This window comes from Silurus aristotelis (genome assembly GCF_946808225.1).
Source record: "Silurus aristotelis genome assembly, chromosome: 11".
Classification (NCBI taxonomy): domain Eukaryota; kingdom Metazoa; phylum Chordata; class Actinopteri; order Siluriformes; family Siluridae; genus Silurus; species Silurus aristotelis.
The window spans coordinates 390,765-413,264 of NC_139584.1; the positions used below are offsets into that span (position 1 = coordinate 390,765).

Below are 22,500 nucleotides of genomic sequence, written 5' to 3' on the forward strand. Positions count from 1 at the left end.
CATATTTTCTAGATCTAGTGAGGACTCTTGCTGCTGCATTCTGAACTAACTGAAGCTTATTTCTGCACTTACTCCAACACCCAGACAGTAAAGCGTTACAGTAGTCTAATCTAGATGTTACAAAAGCATCTACTAGTTTTTCTGCATCCTGTAACTACATCATATTTCTAATTTTAGCAATATTTCTAAGGAGAAAGAAGGTCTCTCATCCTGGTGATATTATTTATGTGATCCTCAAATGAAAGACTCGGGTCATCAATCACACCGAGGTCTATGACTGCTGTACACACTGAAACAGAAACACCATCCAGAGATGCTACAGAATCTGAAAGTTTGCTTGTAGCTGCATGTGGTCCTAGTAAAAGTATTTCCGTCTTATCTAAGTTGAGCAGAAGAAAGTTATCCAGCATCCACTGTCTAATGTCCTCAACATTGTTAAGCTGATCTCTCTCATCTGGCTTTGCTGAAATATACAGCTGTGTGTCATCAGCATAGCAATGGAAGCGAATCCCATGTTTATGAATAATTTCACCAAGAGGCAGCATATATAAAGAGAAAAGCAGTGGGCCTAAGACAGATCCTTGCGGAACACCAAACTTTACCTCAGAGAGTGTGGAGAACTCACCATTTACATCAACAATCTGATAGCGATCAGTCAAATAAGACCTGAGCCAGGAGAGAGCTGTTCCCTTTATTCCAACAACGTTCTCAAGTCTCGCAAGCAGGAGATTATGATCAATGGTGTGAGAAGCTGCACTGAGGTCGAGCAAAACAAGTAAAGAGACAAAACCCTGATCAGAGGCCAATAACATTTACATTACATTTACATTTGCGGCATTTAGCAGACGCCCTTATAGAGAGCGACGTACAAAAAATTGCTTTGAGTCTCTAGTAATGAATAAATCAACACTGGTACACAAGATTACAAACTTAATATAAATATAAGCCTTGAATTCTACAAACTTGGAAAGTGCTTATTTCCAATAACAGTCATTTAGCACCTTAACTAGCGCCGTCTCTGTGCTATGATGAGGCCGAAATCCTGACTGATACATTTCAAAAATGTTATTCATAAGTAGATGTGAGCAGAACTGCTGTGCTACAACCTTTTTTTTAGAATCTTGGAGATAAAGAGGAGGTTTGATATTGGACTGTAGTTGGACAGCTGACAGGGTGAAGGTCAGGTTTCTTAATTAGGGGGTTGATAACTGCAGTTTGAAGGACCAGTGCTAATGGAAGAGTTTATTCTTTTAAAAGTTAAATTCCCTCTGGAATGATCTGTTTGAGGAAACTTGTAGGCGAGGGATCGAGAATGCAGGTTGATGATTTTGATGAGGAAATAAATGAAATTAGGTCGTTCTCTTGATTGGAAGTAAAACTTTGTAATTAATTGTCTGTTATAATGACACTGCTGTCTACAGGGTTATTTATAAAATAGTCTGGATTTATTTTAATCATCTGGATTTCTTGCCTGATGTTTTCAACTTTATTATTAAAAAAGTTGATGAAATCATTACTACCTATTGATGGTGTGCATGTGAGTGCAGTGCTTTTATTTCCTGTTCATTTTGCTGCAGTACAGAATAAAAATCTAGGATTCTGATAGTCCGTGAATATAATCCGAGGGGAGCTTCGGAAAAGAAAAGCGCAGCGGTGGAGTGTGCGAGGAGTCCAAAACGGAACGCACGTAGCGGGATAACTGGACGTACGAGCACACCGACATGAACCAACACGAACATACAATAACGGACGCTGAGTGTGGGTGAATGAGGGGTTTATATTGGCGGTGTGGTGAGCGAGTAGATGGGAGTCAGGTGTTCCCCATGAAGCCCGATTGCGAGCAGCTCTGTGCGGGCGGGGCACGCACGGAAGAAGGAGCGAGGTGCTTTGGGGAATGCCGTAATCTGACAGCCGCCGAAGGGGGCGTGGCAGGGGAGTTCCTGACACCCCCCCCCCCCAAAGGGGCGGCCCCTGACGCCCCAAACCCACCGCACGCCCAGCGGGCCAGGGCACTCGGAGGAGGGCCCCTCTGACCGCCCAGGGTCGAAGGGGACCCGGCGGGAACCGCCATGGAGCCAGGAACAGCAGGGAAGGGCCTGAGGCGAAGCGACCACCCCCGCGGAGAGCCAGAACGGGACAACTACCCCAGCGGGGTCCCGGAACGGAGCACAGCCCCACGCGGAGGCCAGGAACAGGGCGCATAGTAAGTCCTTGGCGCAGACTAGAGGCAGAGAGGCGTCCACCACGGAGACCCAGAGCAGAGCGACGCCCTCAGTGAAGACCGGAGGCAGCGCGACGTCCTCCACGGAGCCTTGGAGCAGAACAACGCCCTCTGCGGAGGCTGCAGGCGGAGCGACGGTCCCCATGGAGACCAGGAGCGGAGCGACGCCCTCGGCGGAGACAGGAGGCGGAGAGACGGCCCCATGGAGACCAGGAGTGGACTGACGCCACCAGCCAGGATCTGAGGTGGCGCGACGTGCCCAGCAGAGGCAGGATGCAGAGAGATGCCCATCATGGAGGCCTGGAACTGAGAGACGGTCCTGGCGATGACCCGAGGCTGGGCGGAGTCCTCGGCGGAGGCCTGGAGCTTGGATACGGCCACCACGGAGACCCGGAATGGGATGACGTCCAGGGCGGGGACCTGGAGCGGAGCGATGCCCTCAGCGGAGACCAGAGGTGGAGTGTTGCCCTCAGCGGTGACCTGGTGCGGAGCGACGCTTCCGGTGAAGGATCGGGACCTAGCAGCGCCCCTCGTGGAGTCTAAAGGCCGAGTACCGTCCACGGCGGAGAGCAGTGCCCAAGAGATGCCCTCCTCGGAGACCTGAAGTGGAGCAAAGCCCAAGGCGGAGACCGGGAACGGAGCCACACCCTCAGCGGAGACTGGCAGCTAAGCGACTTCCTCTGCGGTGGTCTGGAGCTAAGAGGCGGTCACCCTGGAGACCTGGAAAGGTGTGACGTCCCTGGCGGTGACCTGAGGCTGAGTGATGACCTCGGCAGGGTTCATCGGTGCAACGTCACCCTCCAGGGAGCTCAGGAGTGACCTGTTATTGTCCAGGGAGCTTGGAGGCAGGATATCGGCGTGAAAGGGGTCCTGAGGCAAGCAGTCCCCGAGGGAGGAGCTCAAAAGCGGGACGTCGCTGTGGGAGGAGCTCGGGAGCAAGAGGTCGCCGTGGGAGGAGCTCGGTGATGTGACCTCGTCTCCTGAGTGCTCGTGGGGCGAGCCCTCACCTTTTGGGAGACTGTGGGGCGAGCCGTCGCCTTCGACTTCCCTTTCGCAGTCCCAGAGCTGAGGTGAGTGCTCTGGGGACTCCTTGGGCGAGGAGGAGGTCTGTGACGTAGCTTCGCCTTATGAGTGCTGGTGGGGCAAGCTGTCACCTCTTGGGAGACTGTGGGGCGAGCCATCGCCTTCGGATGAAGCAAGGGCCGGCGGTTTGACGTCCCTTTCACAGTTTAGGAGCCGAGTTGAGAGCTCTGAGGATCCCTTGGGTAAAGCGGCGCTCTGAGAAGTGGCGTCGTGTTCCGGGAGACTGTGGGGCAAGCTGTCGCCTTCGGTGGAGCCCGGGGGCAATGGGACGACCTCCCTTTCGCAGTCTCGGAGGTGAGTTGAGTGCTCCGGGATCCCCTTGGGTGAAGAGGTGTTCTCGGGGACGCGCTGGCGCGGAACCGGGCTCTCCTTGGGACGCTGGAGCGGAGCGGAACTTTCCCGGAAGTCCTGGGACGGGACCGAGCTCTCCTTTGGGAATTGGGAGTGAAGCCGAGCCTTCCTCGGGGACCCGGAGCAGAGAGGAAGCCGCCTGAAAACCGTGGAGTGGAGGGGAGCTCGCCTGGAGACCCTGGAGCGGAGGGAAGCTCGCCTGGAGACCCTGGAGCGGAGAGGAGCTCGCCTGGAGAGCCTGGAGCGGAGGGCAGCTCGCCTGGAGACCCTGGAGCGGAGAGGAGCTCGTCTGGAGACCCTGGAGCGGAGAGGAGCTCGCCTGGAGATCCTGGAGTGGAGGGGAGCTCGCCTGGAGGTCATGAGATGAAGCCGCGCTCCTTTCAGGACTCTGGAGCGGAATGGAGCTCTCTGGGACTCTCTGGAGCGGAACGGAGCTCTCGGGAACTCTCTGGAGCGGGACCGAGCTCTCGGGGACTCTCTGGTGCAGGACCGAGCTCTCGGGGACTCTCTGGAGCGGGACCGAGCTCTCACGGAGGTCCTGGGAAGGAGCCGAGCTCTCCTTGGAGAGCTGGAGCGGAGCCGAGCTCTCCTTGGAGACCTGGAGCGGAGCCGAGCGCTCCCTGGAGACCTGGAGCGGGACCGAGCTCTCCCTGGACACCTGGAGTGGGACCGAGCTCTCTGGGACTCTCTGGAGCGGGACCGAGCTCTCGGGGACTCTCTGGAGCGGGACCGAGCTCTTGGGGACTCTCTGGAGCGGGACCGAGCGGAGCTCACAGGGTCGATCAGGGACAGAAAGGAGCTCACAGGGTCGCTTAGGGACAGAGAGGAGCTCTCACGGAGGTCCAGGGACGGAGCCGAGCTCTCACGGAGGTCCTGGGACGGAGCCGAGCTCTCACGGAGGTCCTGGGATGGAGCCGAGCTCTCCTTGGAGACCTGGAGCGGAGCCGAGCTCTCCTTGGAGACCTGGAGCGGAGCCGAGCTCTCCTTGGAGACCTGGAGCGGAGCCGAGCTCTCCCTTGAGACCTGGAGTGGAGCCGAGCTCTCCTTGGAGACCTGGAGCGAAGCTGAACCAACCAGAAGGTTCTGGAGCAGGATGGAGAGCTCCTGGAGGTCCTGAAACGAAACGGAGCCCGCCTGGATATCCTGGAGCACGGCGGAGATCCCTTGGAGGACCTTCGGCGGAGCGGAGCTGTCCTGGAGGGCCTGGAGCAGCGCGGTGACCTCCTGGAAACTGTGATGCGGATCGGCGTTCTCGGAAGCGGGGGAGAGGAGATGGAGATCAGCCGTGATTATCCCGAGTCCCCTGGTGAGAAGCTGGAGGAACCTGGCGCATGAGCTGACCTTGCCTTCAGTCGTGCTCCACAGCTCTCTGGCAAGGGAGAGAGATTCCTCAGTCAGCAGAGACATGTGGAGCGCGATTTTCGCTTCTTCTGTGGGATAACTGGCTGGATTCAACTCCACGTATCGACCCATGCTCTGTAAAAATTCCCTCCATTCAGCTCTGTTGCCGGAGAAGCAAGCCGGGAGTCCCGTGATGTCATTGAGGGGGTGTGGCGCTGCCGAGCGTGCCCGAGAACCGGCTGCGAGCTTCCATGTTTTCCCGGGGGCGGAGCTTGGCTGCCGCTTGATCGCGGCTGAGCGAACCCGACCTCCGAGGTTCGGTTCGCACTGGGACCACGGCGTTAATCCGATCATGTCCCCCTTTTTCCTTTTGTCCTTTTTTCTTTTTCTTGCCTTTTTTTTTTTGTCCGTATATTCCTTTTCAGGGGTCCATTTTTCTGTTAGGCGAGGCACGGAGGCGGAAGCCGAAGTAACGGCAAACAGAAACTTTATTCAACAACAAGCAGAGCCAACACAAAAGCACTTACAGCACTCGTGATAGTCCGTGAATATAATCCGAGGGGAGCTTCGGAAGAGAAGCGCAGCGGTGGAGTGTGCGAGGAGTCCGAAACGGAACGTACGTAGCGGGATAACTGGACGTACGAGCACACCGACATGAACCAACATGAACACGCACGGACATACAATAACGGACGCTGAGTGTGGGTGAATGAGGGGTTTATATTGGCGGTGTGGTGAGCGAGTAGATGGGAGTCAGGTGTTCCCCATGAAGCCCGATTGCGAGCAGCTCTGTGCAGGTGGGGCACGCACGGGAGAAGGAGCGAGGTGCTTTGGGGAACGCCGAAGTCTGACAGCCGCCGAAGAGGGCGTGGCAGGGGAATTCCTGACAAGGAAATTCTCCTTTCATTCGTTCATTCATTTTCTCCCGCTTATCCGTAATTCGGGTCGCGGGGGCAGCAGTCTAAGCAGGCTCCCGCCTTCGACTGCTGCCCAATCCTCACAGCACCGTCCCTTACGGTCCCTCCTGCAGGTGGTGAGCCCACGGGAAGATTCTCCTTTCATGCTATTTGAAATACTGTTTATTTGGTTTGACTTCATTTACGTTCATTTTCGAGTGGTCTGTTTTAAGGTGAGCGTATGATCATTATACCACTGTGCTGATTTATTCTCCCTGATCATTTTGGTCTTAAGTGGAGCTCCATCATCTAGAGTGTAACGGAACGTTGATTCTAGATATTCAGTGGCCCAGTCCAGCTCTGCAGGGTCAGATGGACACCTAATTAATATCGTAATTTCCTGAAGATTATTGAAAAAACGCACTGCTGTAGCTGACAAGAAAAACTGCTTAACACGGTAACGTGGTGAGGTACTAAGGCAGTGACTGAGGCAGATTTTAAAAAAGATGAGATAATGATCTGAAATAACTTCAGACTGTGGAATTGTGACTAAATGTTTTATTTTTTTTATCCAAATGTTAATAACAAATCAAGACTGTGTCACCACTATGAGTGGGTCCTATAACATTCTGATTAATTTTACTGAATCTAGAATGGACGCAACTGCTGCTCTTAAGGAGTCTTCCTGATTATCAAAATCAATATTAAAGTCACCAACAATTAATGCTTTGTGTAAAGAAGGAGCTAAATTTGTGATGAAATCTGCAAATTCTATGAGAAAATCAGAGTCGGGCCTCTGGGGGTCTATAAATAATAATTAATAGAATTGACTGACTGGACCTGCTTTTGGACACTGAATATTTTATGTTGGTGTAAAGAACTTCAAATGTTTTACATTTGTGTTTAGTTTTTTTTTGTGTGAGACGCTCAGATTATTATTATAAATAGCTGTGACTCCACCCCCTCTGCCATTTAGACGGGGCTGGTGTATGTAACTATACCAGGAGGACCCACATTGTTTTTGGAGCACCACTCGGACATCCAGCAGTTTAGTGACCATAACCTGCAGTAGGCTACATCGTCATGTCGCATTGGGACGGGGCTAGAGCATGTTACTGCATCAGACATTGCCTTCGCTAATTTACACACCTCTATAATATTACTCTTAGTAACCCCTGACTGTCGAAGGTGTATATCATTAGCTCCTGTGTGAAAAACTATCTTAGAAAACCTGTGCTTTCCTAAGAATCTGCCATGTCCGGCGCCCTGGCTCTTGGTTTACACATGACCTGTGCTGCTGGTGCCTCTTAAGATCTCGCTAATTTCACGTGCCTCAGAATAGAGTCTCCTATAACCAGAGCTCTTACAGGTTTCTCAGCGGGTCAGCTTCAGTGAGAAGAGCAAACCTGTTGGACACGTGAAGCAGAGAGGAATGGTCGTCACCCACTCGCCCAGCTGCGAGGGCTCTAATGCCGGAGTCAGGGGAACGCTAACTCCACCTGGGGCATCCAGACTTTCCTCCTGCAGAACCTGGACTGCTCTTGCACTCACTACTTCTCTCTAGACTCTGGATGCGCTCCTCTAATGCTAAAATCTTCTCCGTCAAAGAGCAAACTACAGTGAGGAAAATAAGTATTTGAACACCCTGCTATTTTGCAAGTTCTCCCACTTAGAAATCATGGAGGTGTCTGAAATTGTCATCGTAGGTGCATGTCCACTGTGAGAGACATAATTAAAAAAAAATTAATCCAGAAATCACAATATATGATTTTTAAACTATTCATTTTTTATGGTACAGCTGCAAATAAGTATTTGAACACCTGTCTATCAGCTAGAATTCTGACCCTCAAAGACCTGTTAGTCTGCCTTTAAAATGTCCACCTCCACTACATTTATTATCCTAAATTAGATGCACCTGTTTGAGGTCATTAGCTGCATAAAGACACCTGCCCACCCCATACAATCAGTAAGAATCCAACTACTAACATGGCCAAGACCAAAGAGCTGTCCAAAGACACTAGAGACAAAATTGTACACCTCCACAAGGCTGGAAAGGGCTACGGGGAAATTGCCAAGCAGCTTGGTGAAAAAAGGTCAATTGTTGGAGCAATCATTAGAAAATGGAAGAAGCTAAACATGACTGTCAATCTCCCTCGGACTGGGGCTCCATGCAAGATCTCACCTCGTGGGGTCTCAATGATCCTAAGGAAGGTAAGAAATCAGCCCAGAACTACACGGGAGGAGCTGGTCAATGACCTGAAAAGAGCTGGGACCACCGTTTCCAAGGTTACTGTTGGTAATACACTAAGACGTCATGGTTTGAAATCATGCATGGCACGGAAGGTTCCCCTGCTTAAACCAGCACATGTCCAGGCACGTCTTAAGTTTGCCAATGACCATTTGGATGATCCAGAGGAGTCATGGGAGAAAGTCATGTTGTCAGATGAGACCAAAATAGAACTTTTGGGTCATAATTCCACTAAACGTGTTTGGAGGAAGAAGAACGATGCTACTGTGAAGCATGGGGGTGGTAGCATCATGCTTTGGGGTGTTTTTCTGCACATGGGACAGGGCAACTGCACTGTATTAAGGAGAGGATGACCGGGGCCATGTACTGCGAGATTTTGGGGAACAACCTCCTTCCCTCAGTTAGAGCATTGAAGATGAGTCGAGGCTGGGTCTTCCAACATGACAATGACCCGAAGCACACAGCCAGGATAACCAAGGAGTGGCTCTGTAAGAAGCATATCAAGGTTCTAGCGTGGCCTAGCCAGTCTCCAGACCTAAACCCAATAGAGAATCTTTGGAGGAAAATCAAACTCCATGTTTCTCAGCGACAGGCCAGAAACCTGACTGATCTAGAGAAGATCTGTGTGGAGGAGTGGGCCAAAATCCCTCCTGCAGTGTGTGCAAACCTGGTGAAAAACTACAGGAAACGTTTGACCTCTGTAATTGCAAACAAAGGCTCCTGTACCAAATATTAACATTGACTTTCTCAGGTGTTCAAATACTTATTTGCAGCTGTATCATACAAATAAATAGTTACAAAATAATATATTGTGATTTCTGGATTTTTATGTCTCTCACAGTGGACATGCACCTACGATGACAATTTCAGACCCCTCTATGATTTCTAAGTGGGAGAACTTGCAAAATAGCAGGGTGTTCAAATACTTATTTTCCTCACTGTAGCTTACACTTCTAGTGTGTGTGTGTGTGTGTGTGTGTGTGTGTGTGTGTGTGTGTGTGTGTACATAAACCTGGAGAATGTGGGGGTTATTTTTAATATTATTCAAAACATTTATATAATTGTTTTTTAGATTTCAAAGTGAAACATGAAGTTAATTATTATTAATTAAAATAAACATTATTTTAATTATTATCAGTTAAAATTATTTAGTTATTTTGTTCCTTTTATGTATAATGTTTATCTTCCTTTGTTAATAATTCATTATTCTAATATTTTAGTGAAAATGTTTTGTGCTGATTTTTTAAGATAATAATTGTATATGATTGATTCTGATTGGTGCAGCGGATCTTTGTGTTCTCTGAATGTTTTATAAAGTCGTGTACATGTTCAAGGTTTCACATTCAGAGCTCACAGTGAAGAACTGTGTGGAGGATTGTGGGTAAAAACTCATTGAAGGCACCACAGTTGTGTGACCTTGAATATGTCCTTGAAGGAACTACTGAGCTCATAAATCCGAGTCCAGAATACAGATGAAGATCAATAAAACATAATTGATTTTTTTTTTTTTACAAGTCATCTTACGATGAGTGTAAAAACAGAGTGAAAGACGTGTGTGTGTGTGTGTGTGTGTGTGTGTGTGTGTGTGTGTGTGTGTGTGTGTGTGTGGTAATAATTGACAAAGCTATTATCATTTACAACTAACTTTACAAAAGAATGATGATGATGATGATGATGATGATGATGATGATGAGGATGGTGCTGATGATGATTCAGCTTTAAAAAGTTGAGGATTAAAATTTGCTAAATTCTTTTCCTGAGTTTCTTTTTCTTTTCTGTCAGTAATGTTGAAGCTCAGATCAAACATCAAAGGTTAACCAGCAGTTTGGAAGATGAAAAGAACTGGATTCATGCTGCTTTTACACACACACACACACACACACACACACACATACACACAGAGACACACACACACACACACACACACACACACACACACACACACACACACACACAGTGTGTTAAATTTGTATGGAAACAGCGTTGATGTTCAAAGACAAGAAATATCTATTCAAGGGCGGAGAGACACAACGCTGACAGAATAAAGTGATCACAAAGGGTAATGTGTGTGTGTGTGTGTGTGTGTGTGTGTGTGTGTGTGTGTTGGGGTGTTTGGGGTGCATGTTGTTCAGTATTATATTATCAACTATTTAAAAATCTCTAAGACTGTGTGGCGTGAAAGGAGCTTTAGACCTAATACCTCAATCACCTCAGTCTTCAATCACCTCAGTTTTCAATCACCTCAGACCTCAACAATACATGTATTGTTCTTATGATTATAATCACACTCTTGATGTCACTCAAATGAGATGAGGATGCTTCCCTTTTGAGTCTGGTTCCTCTCAATGATTCTTCCTCATAACATATATGGGAGTTTTTCTTTGCCACAATCACCCCCAGGCTTCATCATCAGGGATAAACACACCATTTACCCCAATACTTAAGATCTGTTAAGCTGCTGTGAGACAATGTCCATTGTAAAAAAAACTCTATAGAAATAAACTTGAAACTTGAAACTTGATTAATCACCTCATACCTCAATCACCTCAGTCCTTAATCACCTCAGTCCTTAATCACCTCATACCTCAATCACCTCATACCTCAATCACCTCAGTCCTTAATCACCTCATACCTCAATCACCTCAGTCCTTAATCACCTCATACCTCGATCACCTCAGTCCTTAATCACCTCATACCTCAATTACCTCATACCTCAATCACCTCTTACCTCAATCACCTCATACCTCAATTACCTTAGTCCTTAATCACCTCATACCTCAATCACCTCAGTCCTTAATCACCTCATACCTCAATCACCTCATACCTCAATCACCTCAGTCCTTAATCACCTCATACCTCAATTACCTCAGTCCTTAATCACCTCATACCTCGATCACCTCAGTCCTTAATCACCTCATACCTCAATCACCTCATACCTCAATTACCTTAGTCCTTAATCACCTCATACCTCAATCACCTCATACCTCAATCACCTCGTACGTCAATCACCTCATACCTCAATCACCTCAGTCCTTAATCACCTCAGTGCTTAATCACCTCATACCTCAATCACCTCATACCTCAATCAGCTCCAGGGTAAATATTCACACTATTTATTTTGTTAGTAATTTTGTCTTAAATGCTGAAATACACAAAATAAACATGCTCTTTATTTCACAGTGGATCATCATGACCTCATCAGACTGGCTCTGTTCGATCTCCACTAAACTTTAAAGCATTTGGATTCTGTAAAACACTTGTTTTCCCTCTGCTGTGTCTACATGAGAGATTTTTCAAAGGTATGAACTTTAAAGAAATATTATCTTTACAAATTTAATGTTGATAGTGTGAATTTTACTAATATGAAATTTATAAAGATACAAACTTTAAAGAGGTGTGAGCTTTACAAAGATGTGAACTTTACAGTGATAAACTTTACAGAAATATGAACTTTACAGGCATATAAACTTTACCAAAAAAGAACTCTACAAAGATATGAACTTTACATAGATATGAACTTTACAGAGATATGAAGTTTACAAAAAATTACTTTACATAGATGTGAACTTTACAGGCTTGTAAACTTTACAGAGATGTGAACTTTAGCACAGAGCTAGTTTTTGAGTATGTGGGGTTATTTGAGTAGGCAGAATCTGGATGTGACCAGGTGAAATGGTCTCTTAAAGATTATAAAACACATCAGTCATATATATATTCAGAGACAGAATTACTCTCTTACTTACTATCTGAAATAAGGACACATCTAGTGTCTGTGTGTGTGTGTGTGTGTGTGTGTGTGTGTGTGTGTGTGTGTGTGTGTATACAATAATAAAGCTCTAGTGCCATCTGGTGGTGTTTTGTATTTTCTACACTGTTCATTTCCAGGATTTCACTCTGATTCTCACACCCATTAGGGTTACACAAGTCAGGTCACTCTTAGTCGGCCTCAAGTCCGGATAAATGTGGAGGGTTGTGTTATGAAGGGCACCCACCATAAAAAACATGTGCCACATCAAATATGCGGATCACAAACCTAAATTTTATACCGGATCAGTAGAGGCCCGGGTTACCAACGACCTCCAATTGGGCTACTGTTGGCCGAAGGAGGAGAAGGAGAGAAGGAAGACGTCTACAGAGACAGCAGGGAAAGGAGAAGTGGAGGAGGTTCAGGTTGGTACTTTAAATGTTGGTAATATTCAATTCAATTCAGTTCATGTTTATTTGTTTTGCGATTTCAACAATGAACATTGTTTCAGAGCAGCTTTACACAGATAATGAGGAGATAAAAATAAATATGTTCTGTATAAGTGTAAGTTTGTCCCTGATAAACAAGTCGGTGGCGACTGTGGTGAAGGAAAACCCTGAGATGCAGAAGGAAGAAACCTTGAGAGGAACCAGACTCAAGAGGGAACCTCATCCTCATCTGGGTGCCACCGAATGTCCATTTATTACAGTTAAACAATGTTGAGGTGCAGTGATGAAGATCAGATACAAACTGTAGTCCTGAGTCAGTGTAGCAGACTGTTGATATTAACTACAGTCCAAATTCATCCTCAAAGCTCCCCTTCTTACTCCGTTATTTCATGGATCTCCAGGGCATTAATGAGAAAAAACCCCAGCTGCACAGAGTCGCCTCCAATCGAAGAAAAATGACTGGTAAAGGGAGAGAGATAGCTGATATGATGGGGAGGAGAAAGGTAGATATGTTGTGTGTTCAGGAGACCAAGTGGAAAGGGAGGAACATTGGAGGTGTTTAAACTGTTCTATCATGGTGTGGATGGAAAGAGAAATGGTGTAGGGGGGATTCTGAAGGAAAAGTACAGTAAGAGTGTAGTGGAGGTGAAGAGAGTTTCTGATAGGGTGATGATCGTAAAGGTGGAAGTTGAAGGGGTGATGATAAATGTCATCAGTGCTTATGCTCCACAAGTTGGCTGTGAGATGGAGGAGAAGGAAGAATTCTGGAGTGAGTTAGATGAAGTGGTAGAAGGTGTACCTAGAAATGAAAGATTGGTGATTGGGGCAGACTTTAATGGACATGTAGGTGAAGGGAACAGAGGTGATGAGGAGGTGATGGTAGGTATGGCTTTAAGGAGAGGAATGTGGAAGGGCAGATGGTGGTGGATTTTGCTAAAAGGATGGAAATGGCAGTGGTGAACACGTATTTTAAGAAGAAGGATCACAGGGTGATGTATAAGAGTGGAGGAAGGTGCACACAGGTGGAATATGTTCTATGTAGGAGATGCAACCTGAAGGAGATTGGAGACTTTAAGGTGTTGGCAGGGGACAGTGTAGCTAGACAGCATCGGATGGTGGTCTGTAGGATGGTTTTGGAGGTGAAGAAGAAGAGGAGGAGAGTGAGGACTGAAAGAAGAATAAGATGGTGGAAACTGAAGGAGGAAGAGTGTAGTGTGAGGTTCAGGGAAGAGGTCAGACAGGGGCTCAGTGGTGGTGAAGAGGTGCTGGATGATTGGGGAACTACTGCAGGAGTGATGAGAGAGACAAATAAAAAGGTAGTTTTAACATCTGGGAATAGAAAGGAAGACAAAGAGACGTGGTGGTGGAATGAGGAAGTGCAGGAGAGCAGAAGGAGAAAGAGGTTGGAGAAACAGATCTGGGATCTAAAGAGTGATGAGAAAAGTAGGCAGGAGAACAAGGAGCAGGTGAAGAGGGATGTGGTGAAAGACAAGGAAAAGGCATATGAGGAGCTGTAGGAGAAGTTGTGCACTAAGGAAGGAGAAAAGGATTTGTATTGATTGTCCAGGCAGAGGAACCGAGCTGGGAAGGATGTGCTGCAAGTTAGAGCAATAAAGGATGGAGATGGAAATGTGTTGACTAGTGAGGAGAGTGTGTTGAGAAGATGGAGGGAGGATTTTGATCAGCTGATAAATGAGGAAAAAGATGGTGTGGAGTTGGTGAAGCAGGATGTAGATAGGATCAGTAAGGAAGAAGTGAGAGCAGCGATTAAGAGGATGAAGAGTGGAAAGTCGGTTGGACCAGATGACATACAGATGGTAGCATGGGGATGTTTAGGAGATATGCAGTGGAGTTTTTAACAATATTGTTTAACAGGATTTTGGAAGGTGAGAAGATGCCTGAGGAATGGAGAAGGAGTGTGCTGGTACCGATTTTCAAGAATAAGGGAGATGTGCAGACCTGCAGTAACTACAGGGGAATGAAGTTGATCAGTCACACCATGAAGTTATGGGAAAGGGTAGTGGAAGCCAGGCTGAGAGAAGAGGTGACCATCTGTGAGCAACAGTATGGTTTCATGCCGAGGAAGAGCACCACAGACGCATTATTTGCTTTGAGAATGTTGATAGAGAAGTATAGAGAAGGTCAGAAGGAGCTGCATTGTGTGTTTGTGGATTTAGAGAAAGCGTACGACAGGGTGCCGAGAGAGGAGTTGTGGTATTGTATGAGGAAGTCTGGTGTGTCAGAGAAGAATGTGAGGGTGGTGCAGGACATGTATGAGGACAGTGTAACAGCAGTCAAAAACCTTAGTGTGATTATTGACCAGAGTCTTTCCTTTGAGGATCAGATAAATAATATCACCCGGATCTCCTTCTTTCACCTTAGAAATGTTGCTAAAAATTAAAAAAATATGATGAATATGAATATGATGTCATTACAGGAGGCAGAAAAACTAGTTGATGCTTTTGTAACATCTAGATTAGACTACTGTAACGCTTTACTGTCTGGGTGTTGGAGTAAGTGCAGAAATAAGCTTCAGTTAGTTCAGAATGCAGCAGCAAGAGTCCTCACTAGATCTAGAAAATATGATCCCATCAGCCCTGTTTTAATCATCTACACTGCTCCCAATTACATCTCACACTGATTATAAAATACTACTACTGACGTATAAAGCACTTAACGCTCTCACGCCGCAGTATCTGAGTGAACTTCTGTACCAGGATGATTCTCCACGCCTACTTTGATCAAAAGGTGCAGGCTATTTGTTGGTACCTCAAATAATGAAGACTCCAGCAGGGGGCAGATGTTTCTCTTATAAACCCCACAGTTATGGAACAACCTTCCAATCAGTGTTCGGGACTCAGACACAGTCTCAGTGTTCAAGTCGAGGCTGAACACATTTATTTAGTGGAGTCTTTAGTTAGTAGGTGTTTGTGAGGTAAAGGAGCAGATCTGGAGGGATCATGGATATGGAGTGTTTGGTGAACTGGGATATTTGGATGCTGTCGTCTCCTCACTCTCACACGTTCACTCAGGTTTGTTGACGGTGGTGTGGTGGGTCGTCTCTTATCCCAGAGATCCTCATGTCTGTGTTACCTTCTGCTTCTCCCTTTTAGTTCTGCTGCCAGAGTGAATCTTACCAGAGTCCAAACTGCACAGTGACATTAACTTTCATACAACAATCAGGAGACATAAAAATCCATATCCTTCTCTTCTCTCTCTCTCTCTCTCTCTCTCTCTCTCTCTCTCTCTCTCTCTCTCTCTCGGTCGAGTTAAACATGCTCCTGAGGTTCCAGTGACTACTGTTCCTGCCCCTCTCCCCTCCGTGGATCTTCCCAGTTCGTCCAGGTCTGCCTCTGGATAGTGTTCTCTTCGACTGGAGGCGACTCTGTGCAGCTTGGGACGGTTTCTTATCAACGCCTTGGGTGGTTCCATGAAATTCCGGAGTAAGAACGGGAGCTTTGAGGATGGATTTGGACTGTAGTTAATGTCAACAGTCTGCTACACTGACTCAGGACTACAGTTTGCTCTGATCTTCATCACTGCACCTCAACATCGTTTATCTGTAATAAATGGACATTCGGTGGAACCCAGATGAGGATAAGGTTCCCTCTTGAGTCTGGTTCCTCTCAAGGTTTCTTCCTTCTGCATCTCAGGGAGTTTTTCCTTCACCACATTTGCCACCGGCTTGTTCATCAGGGACAAACTTACACTTATAAAGAACATATTCATTTTTATCTCCACATTATCTGTGTAAAGCTGCTCTGAGACGATGTTCATTATTAACAAATAAAAATGAATTGAATTGAATTAAATTGTAGTAGGAACGACAAACTGGTTCAAGGTGGGGGTGGAACTGCATCAAGGATCGGCTCTGAGCCCTTTCCTGTTTGCAGTGGTGATGGACAGGTTGAAGAACGAGGTCAGACAGGAGTCTCCGTGGACTATGATGTTTGTGGATGATATTGTGATTTGTGGTGAGAGTAGGGAGCAGGTGGAGAAGAGCCTGGAGAGGTGGAGTGATTAGCAGGAGTGATTTGTGATAGAAGAGTATCTGTGAGAGTGAAAGGGAAAGTTTATAGGTCTGTGGTGAGACCTGAGATGTTGTATGGATTAGAGACAGTGTCATTGAGTAAAAGACAGGAGGTGGAGCTGGAGGTAGCAGAGCTGAAGATGTTGAGATGTTCGTTGGGATGGAGGAAAAGTGGAAGACCAAGGAGGAGGTTTATGGATGTGGTGAAGGAAGACATGCAGGTAGTTGGTGTGAAAGAGGCAGATGTAGAGGACAGGGGGGTATGGAGACGGAGGATCCGCTGTGGCGCCCCCTAATGGTAGCATCCGAAAGAAGCAGAAGAAGAAGACTCTGATTCTCATTTATTTGTTTATTATGATGAGATTAATATTTTATTATATTTTGTTGTTCATTTTCTTCAAAACACACACACGCACGCTCATTGAACCGGTACTTGCTCTACTGAACCGGAAGTAAATCTGTATTATTTTTCTCACATGTGTAAATTCCTATAAGTGCTGTGACCAATGTGCATCTTCATTTACACTTTATAACTACAGGTTGTAACTCTGTAAAGCTTTTTACTTAATTTTTTGTGAAATCTTCTTAACTTCGTCGGTATAATAAAGCTTCTTCTTCTTCTTTTTCTTCTTCTTTTTCTTCTTCTTCTTTTTCTTCTTCTTCTTTTTCTTCTTCTTCTTTTTCTTCTTCTTCTTTTTCTTCTTCTTCTTTCGGCTTCTCCCATTAGGGGGCGCTACAGCGGATCATCCGTCTCCATTCCCCCCTGTCTCTACATCTGTCTCTGCAGACCAACCTCCTGCATGTCTTCCCTCACCACATCCATAAACCGGTATAATAAATATAAATACTTATAATTAATACGTTATTTTGTAATTCTATTTCATGTAAATGTAATGGCTAATTCTGGTTAAATGAACGATTAAAAAAAGCATCATAATATTATACAAAACCACATTCATTACATGTTTAATAAATACTTTTAGAGTAATAATAATCAAATTTTTAATTGTTTAAAATTCTGAGCCTCGGCTGGACTTGAGACGCGCACTTCCGGTAGGGAGGAGTTTACTTCCGGTGGGCTCGTACCGCTGTGTGTCATGGGCATGGAGCGGTTTTATCCCTAAAATAGATCAAAAGCAAATAATCGGATTGAATGTGATTTAAAACTCGAGTTAATGATCAGCGGGGATCTGATTTACTGTGTACGGGGACAGGAGAGGGACAGCGGGACACAAAAACCTTTAGCACACGGTAATGTACCGACAACCGACTAGCTAACCGTGCTAATGCTAACTCTCACATTATTTATTTATTTATAGATCAATCAGAATAAACAACACTTTTTATATGAACTTTATTGTCACTAACGCACTCTGAAATATTCTGAGGGTAAAGTAATAAGTTAAAGTGTTTATTTGTGATTTATTTGTTATAAAATAATTTATTAATGAATTAATAATTATTTGTTGTTTATATCTGATTTCTGTTTTTAATTCAGTTTTAATTCCACACTGAGCTCTTTCCTGTGGGCGGGGCTTCATCACGTGACTAGAATATAGCGATACGTGGTGATATACCGCGATATTATTATGATGGTGGTGAAGATGATGATGGAGATGTTGGTGGTGTAAATATGTTGATGATGTAGATATGTTGATGATGGGCATGATGGTGAAGGAAATGATGGTGGAGATGATGATGGTGTAGATATGTTGATGATGATGGTGGTGGAGATGATGATGTTGATGGTGTAGATATGTTGATGATGGAGATAATGGTGAAGGAGATGATGATGATGATGGTGAAGATATGTTAATGATGAGGGTGGAGATGATGATGAAGATTTTGATGGTGGAGATAATGGTGAAGGAGATGTTGATGAAGATGATGTTGATGGTGGAGATGATGATGATGATGATGGTGGAGATATGTTAATGATGATGGTGGAGATGATGATGAAGATTTTGATGGTGGAGATAATGGTGTAGGAGATGATGATGTTGATGGTGGAGATATGTTGATGATAGGCATTATGGTGAAGGAAATGATGATGATGGTGGAGATGAAGATGATAATGACGATGATGTTGATGGTGGAGATAATGGTGAAGGAGATGATGATGAAGATGTTGATAGTGTAGATATGTTGATGATGATGGTGGAGATGATGATGATGAAGATGATGTTGATGGTGAAGATATGTTGATGATGATGGTGGAGATGATGATGATGATGTTGATGGTGGAGATAATGGTGAAGGAGATGATGATGATAAAGATGATGTTGATGGTGGAGATATGTTGATGATGATGGTGGAGATGATGATGATGATGATGTTGATGGTGGAGATAATGGTGAAGGAGATGAAGATGATGTTGATGGTGGAGATATGTTGATGATGATGGTGGAGATGATGATGATGTTGATGGTGGAGATAATGGTGAAGGAGATGAAGATGATGTTGATGGTGGAGATATGTTGATGATGGGCATTAAAAACTTTTGAAAGTTGAAAACTTGTTTATTTATACAAGCTTTTAACACGTAGTCCTGTTTCAACTGCTTTTTTACATATATATTGTGCTCTTATATTTTTTATTGTCTACTGTCTATTTTTTATTTATTTTTATTTTTTTTACTGGAAAGTGTCTTGTGCTCCTTTTGGTTGCTGTAAGGCGCTATATAAATACAATTAGATTTGACTTGACTTGGCATTATGGTGAAGGAAATGATGATGATGATGCTGAAGTAGACAATGAAGATGTTGATAATATTGTATACCCTAGCAGGTTTCTGGTTTCTGTTGGTCACTCTGTGGTGTGTGTGTGTTCAGGTTGTGGATGCAGGTTTTGAGGATGGTGTTGTCAGGGTTACGGTTGTCACGGCAGCAGCTAAAGCGGTTGGAGGAGCACCGGTACAGCAGTGAGGGAAAATCTCTCCTGGAACCACTCATGCAGCCGTTCTGGTGCTGGCTGGTGGAAAGAGTTCCTCTGTGGGTTGCTCCAAACCTCATCACCATCATCGGCCTGGTCCTCAACATCACCACCACCCTCATCCTCACCTATTACTGTCCTACTGCTACAGAGCAGGTACACACACACACACACACACACACACACACACACACACACACACACACACCCTCACCTATTACTGTCCTACTGCTACAGAGCAGCTACACACACACACACACACACACACACACACACACACACACACACCCTCACCTATTACTGTCCTACTGCTACAGAGCAGCTACACACACACACACACACACACACACACACACACACACCCTCACCTATTACTGTCCTACTGCTACAGAGCAGCTACACACACACACACACACACACACACACACACACACACACACACACACCCTCACCTATTACTGTCCTACTGCTACAGAGCAGCTACACACACACACACACACACACACACACACACTCATCTATTACTGTCCTACTGCTACAGAGCAGCTACACACACACACACACACACACACACACACACACACACACACACACACACACACACACACCTATTACTGTCATACTGCTACAGAGCAGGTACACACACACACACACACACACACACACACACACACACCCTCACCTATTACTGTCCTACTGCTACAGAGCAGGTACACACACACACACACACACACACACACACACACACACACACACACACACACCCTCACCTATTACTGTCCTACTGCTACAGCGCAGCTACACACACACACACACACACACACACACACACACACACACACACACACACTCATCTAATACTGTCCTACTGCTACAGAGCAGCTACACACACACACACACACACACACACACACACCTATTACTGTCATACTGCTACAGAGCAGGTACACACACACACACACACACACACACACACACACACACACACACACACACACCCTCACCTATTACTGTCCTACTGCTACAGAGCAGCTACACACACAGACACACACACACACACACACACACACACACTCACCTATTACTGACCTACTGCTACAGAGCAGCTACACACACACACACACACACACACACACACACACACACACACACACACACACACACACTCATCTATTACTGTCCTACTGCTACAGAGCAGGTACACACACACACACACACACACACACACACACACACCTATTACTGTCATACTGCTACAGAGCAGGTACACACACACACACACACACACACACACACACACACACACACACACACACACCCTCACACACACCCTCATCTATTACTGTCCTACTGCTACAGAGCAGGTACACACACACACACACACACACACACACACACACACACCCTCACCTATTACTGTCCTACTGCTACAGAGCAGCTACACACACACACACACACACCTATTACTGTCCTACTGCTATAGAGCAGCTACACACACATACACACACACACACACACACACACACCCACACACACACACACACACACACACACCTATTACTGTCCTACTGCTACAGAGCAGCTACACACACACACACACACACACTCATCTATTACTGTCCTACTGCTACAGAGCAGCTACACACACACACACACACACACACACACACACACACACACACTCATCTATTACTGTCCTACTGCTACAGAGCAGCTACACACACACACACACACACACACCCTCACCTATTACTGTCCTACTGCTACAGAGCAGGTACACACACACACACACACACACACACACACACACACCTCACCTATTACTGTCCTACTGCTACAGAGCAGCTACACACACACACACACACACACACACACACACACACACACACCCTCACCTATTACTGTCATACTGCTACAGAGCAGCTACACACACACACACACACACACACACACACACACACACACACACACACACTCATCTATTACTGTCATACTGCTACAGAGCAGCTACACACACACACACACACACACACACACACACACACACACACCCTCACCTATTACTGTCATACTGCTACAGAGCAGCTACACACACACACACACACACACACACACACACACACACACACACACACACACACACCCCCTCACCTATTACTGTAGTACTGCTTAGTGTTGAGCGTGTGTGTGTGTGTGTGTGTGTGTGTGTGTGTGTGTGCGTGTGTGTGTGCAGGCTCCGAGGTGGGTGTACCTGGCCTGTGCTTTTGGGTTGTTTATCTACCAATCACTGGACGCTATTGACGGTAAACAGGCGAGACGGACCAATAGCAGCACTCCACTCGGAGAACTCTTCGACCATGGCTGTGACTCACTCTCCACTGGTGAGACATCATCCTGTGTGTGTGTGTGTGTGTGTGTGTGTGTGTGTGTGTGTGTCTGTCTGTGTTTGTGTATCTGTGTGTGTGTGTGTTGGTCACACACCCTCACCCCCATGTTTATGAATTTGATTCTGACTTGTAACAGCAGCCCAGGCATGTAAATAAAACCTTTATACCGTGTAACTTGTGTGTGTGTGTGTGTGTGTGTGTGTGTGTGTGTGTGTGTGTGTGTGTGTGTGTGTGTGTGTGTGTAGTGTTTGTGATTCTAGGAACATGTATAGCAGTTCAGATGGGGACGAATCCTGACTGGATGTTCTTCTGCTGTTTTGTGGGTGTGTTCATGTTCTACTGTGCTCATTGGCAGACCTATGTCTCAGGAACACTGCGCTTTGGAATGTGAGTCCACCAACATCACCTCCAACTACACCATCTCTACAATCCTCACCATCTTCAACATTACTTCCACCATCATCTCCACTGCCAACAATAACCAACATCATCACCTATATCATCTCCATTAGCAACACCAGTACTACCATAACCATCATCATCACCAACACCACCTCATCATCTCCACCATCACCTCCACTATCTTTATCACCAACACCACCTAATCATCTCAACCAACACCTCCACTATCTTCATCACCAACACCACCTAATCATCTCCACCATCACCTCCACTATCTTCATTACCATAACCATCATCATCACCAACACCACCTAATCATCTCCACCATCACCTCCACTATCTTCATTACCATAACCATCATCATCACCAACACCACCTAATCATCTCCACCATCACCTCCAATATCTTTATCACCA

The 22,500-nt window shown here is 45.8% G+C and overlaps 1 protein-coding gene across 3 annotated transcripts in view; it reads left to right on the forward strand.

The window, feature by feature from the left end:
* The first annotated feature begins 17,404 nt into the window (after positions 1-17,404).
* cept1a (choline/ethanolamine phosphotransferase 1a) overlaps positions 17,405-22,500 on the forward strand; it is a 14,553-nt gene continuing 9,457 nt past the window's right edge. For 2 of the 3 annotated variants that reach the window (XR_014535812.1, XR_014535813.1), the window contains exons 1-4: positions 17,405-17,615; positions 19,196-19,451; positions 21,529-21,676; positions 21,928-22,069. Coding sequence is in view for 1 of the 3 variants with exons in the window: in XM_083554838.1 (XP_083410964.1) it covers positions 19,203-19,451; positions 21,529-21,676; positions 21,928-22,069 (539 nt within the window). In the remaining 2 variants the exon portion in view is untranslated. Of the gene's footprint in view, positions 17,616-19,177; positions 19,452-21,528; positions 21,677-21,927; positions 22,070-22,500 lie in introns of those variants that run through there. The other variant, XM_083554838.1, reaches the window with a different exon arrangement.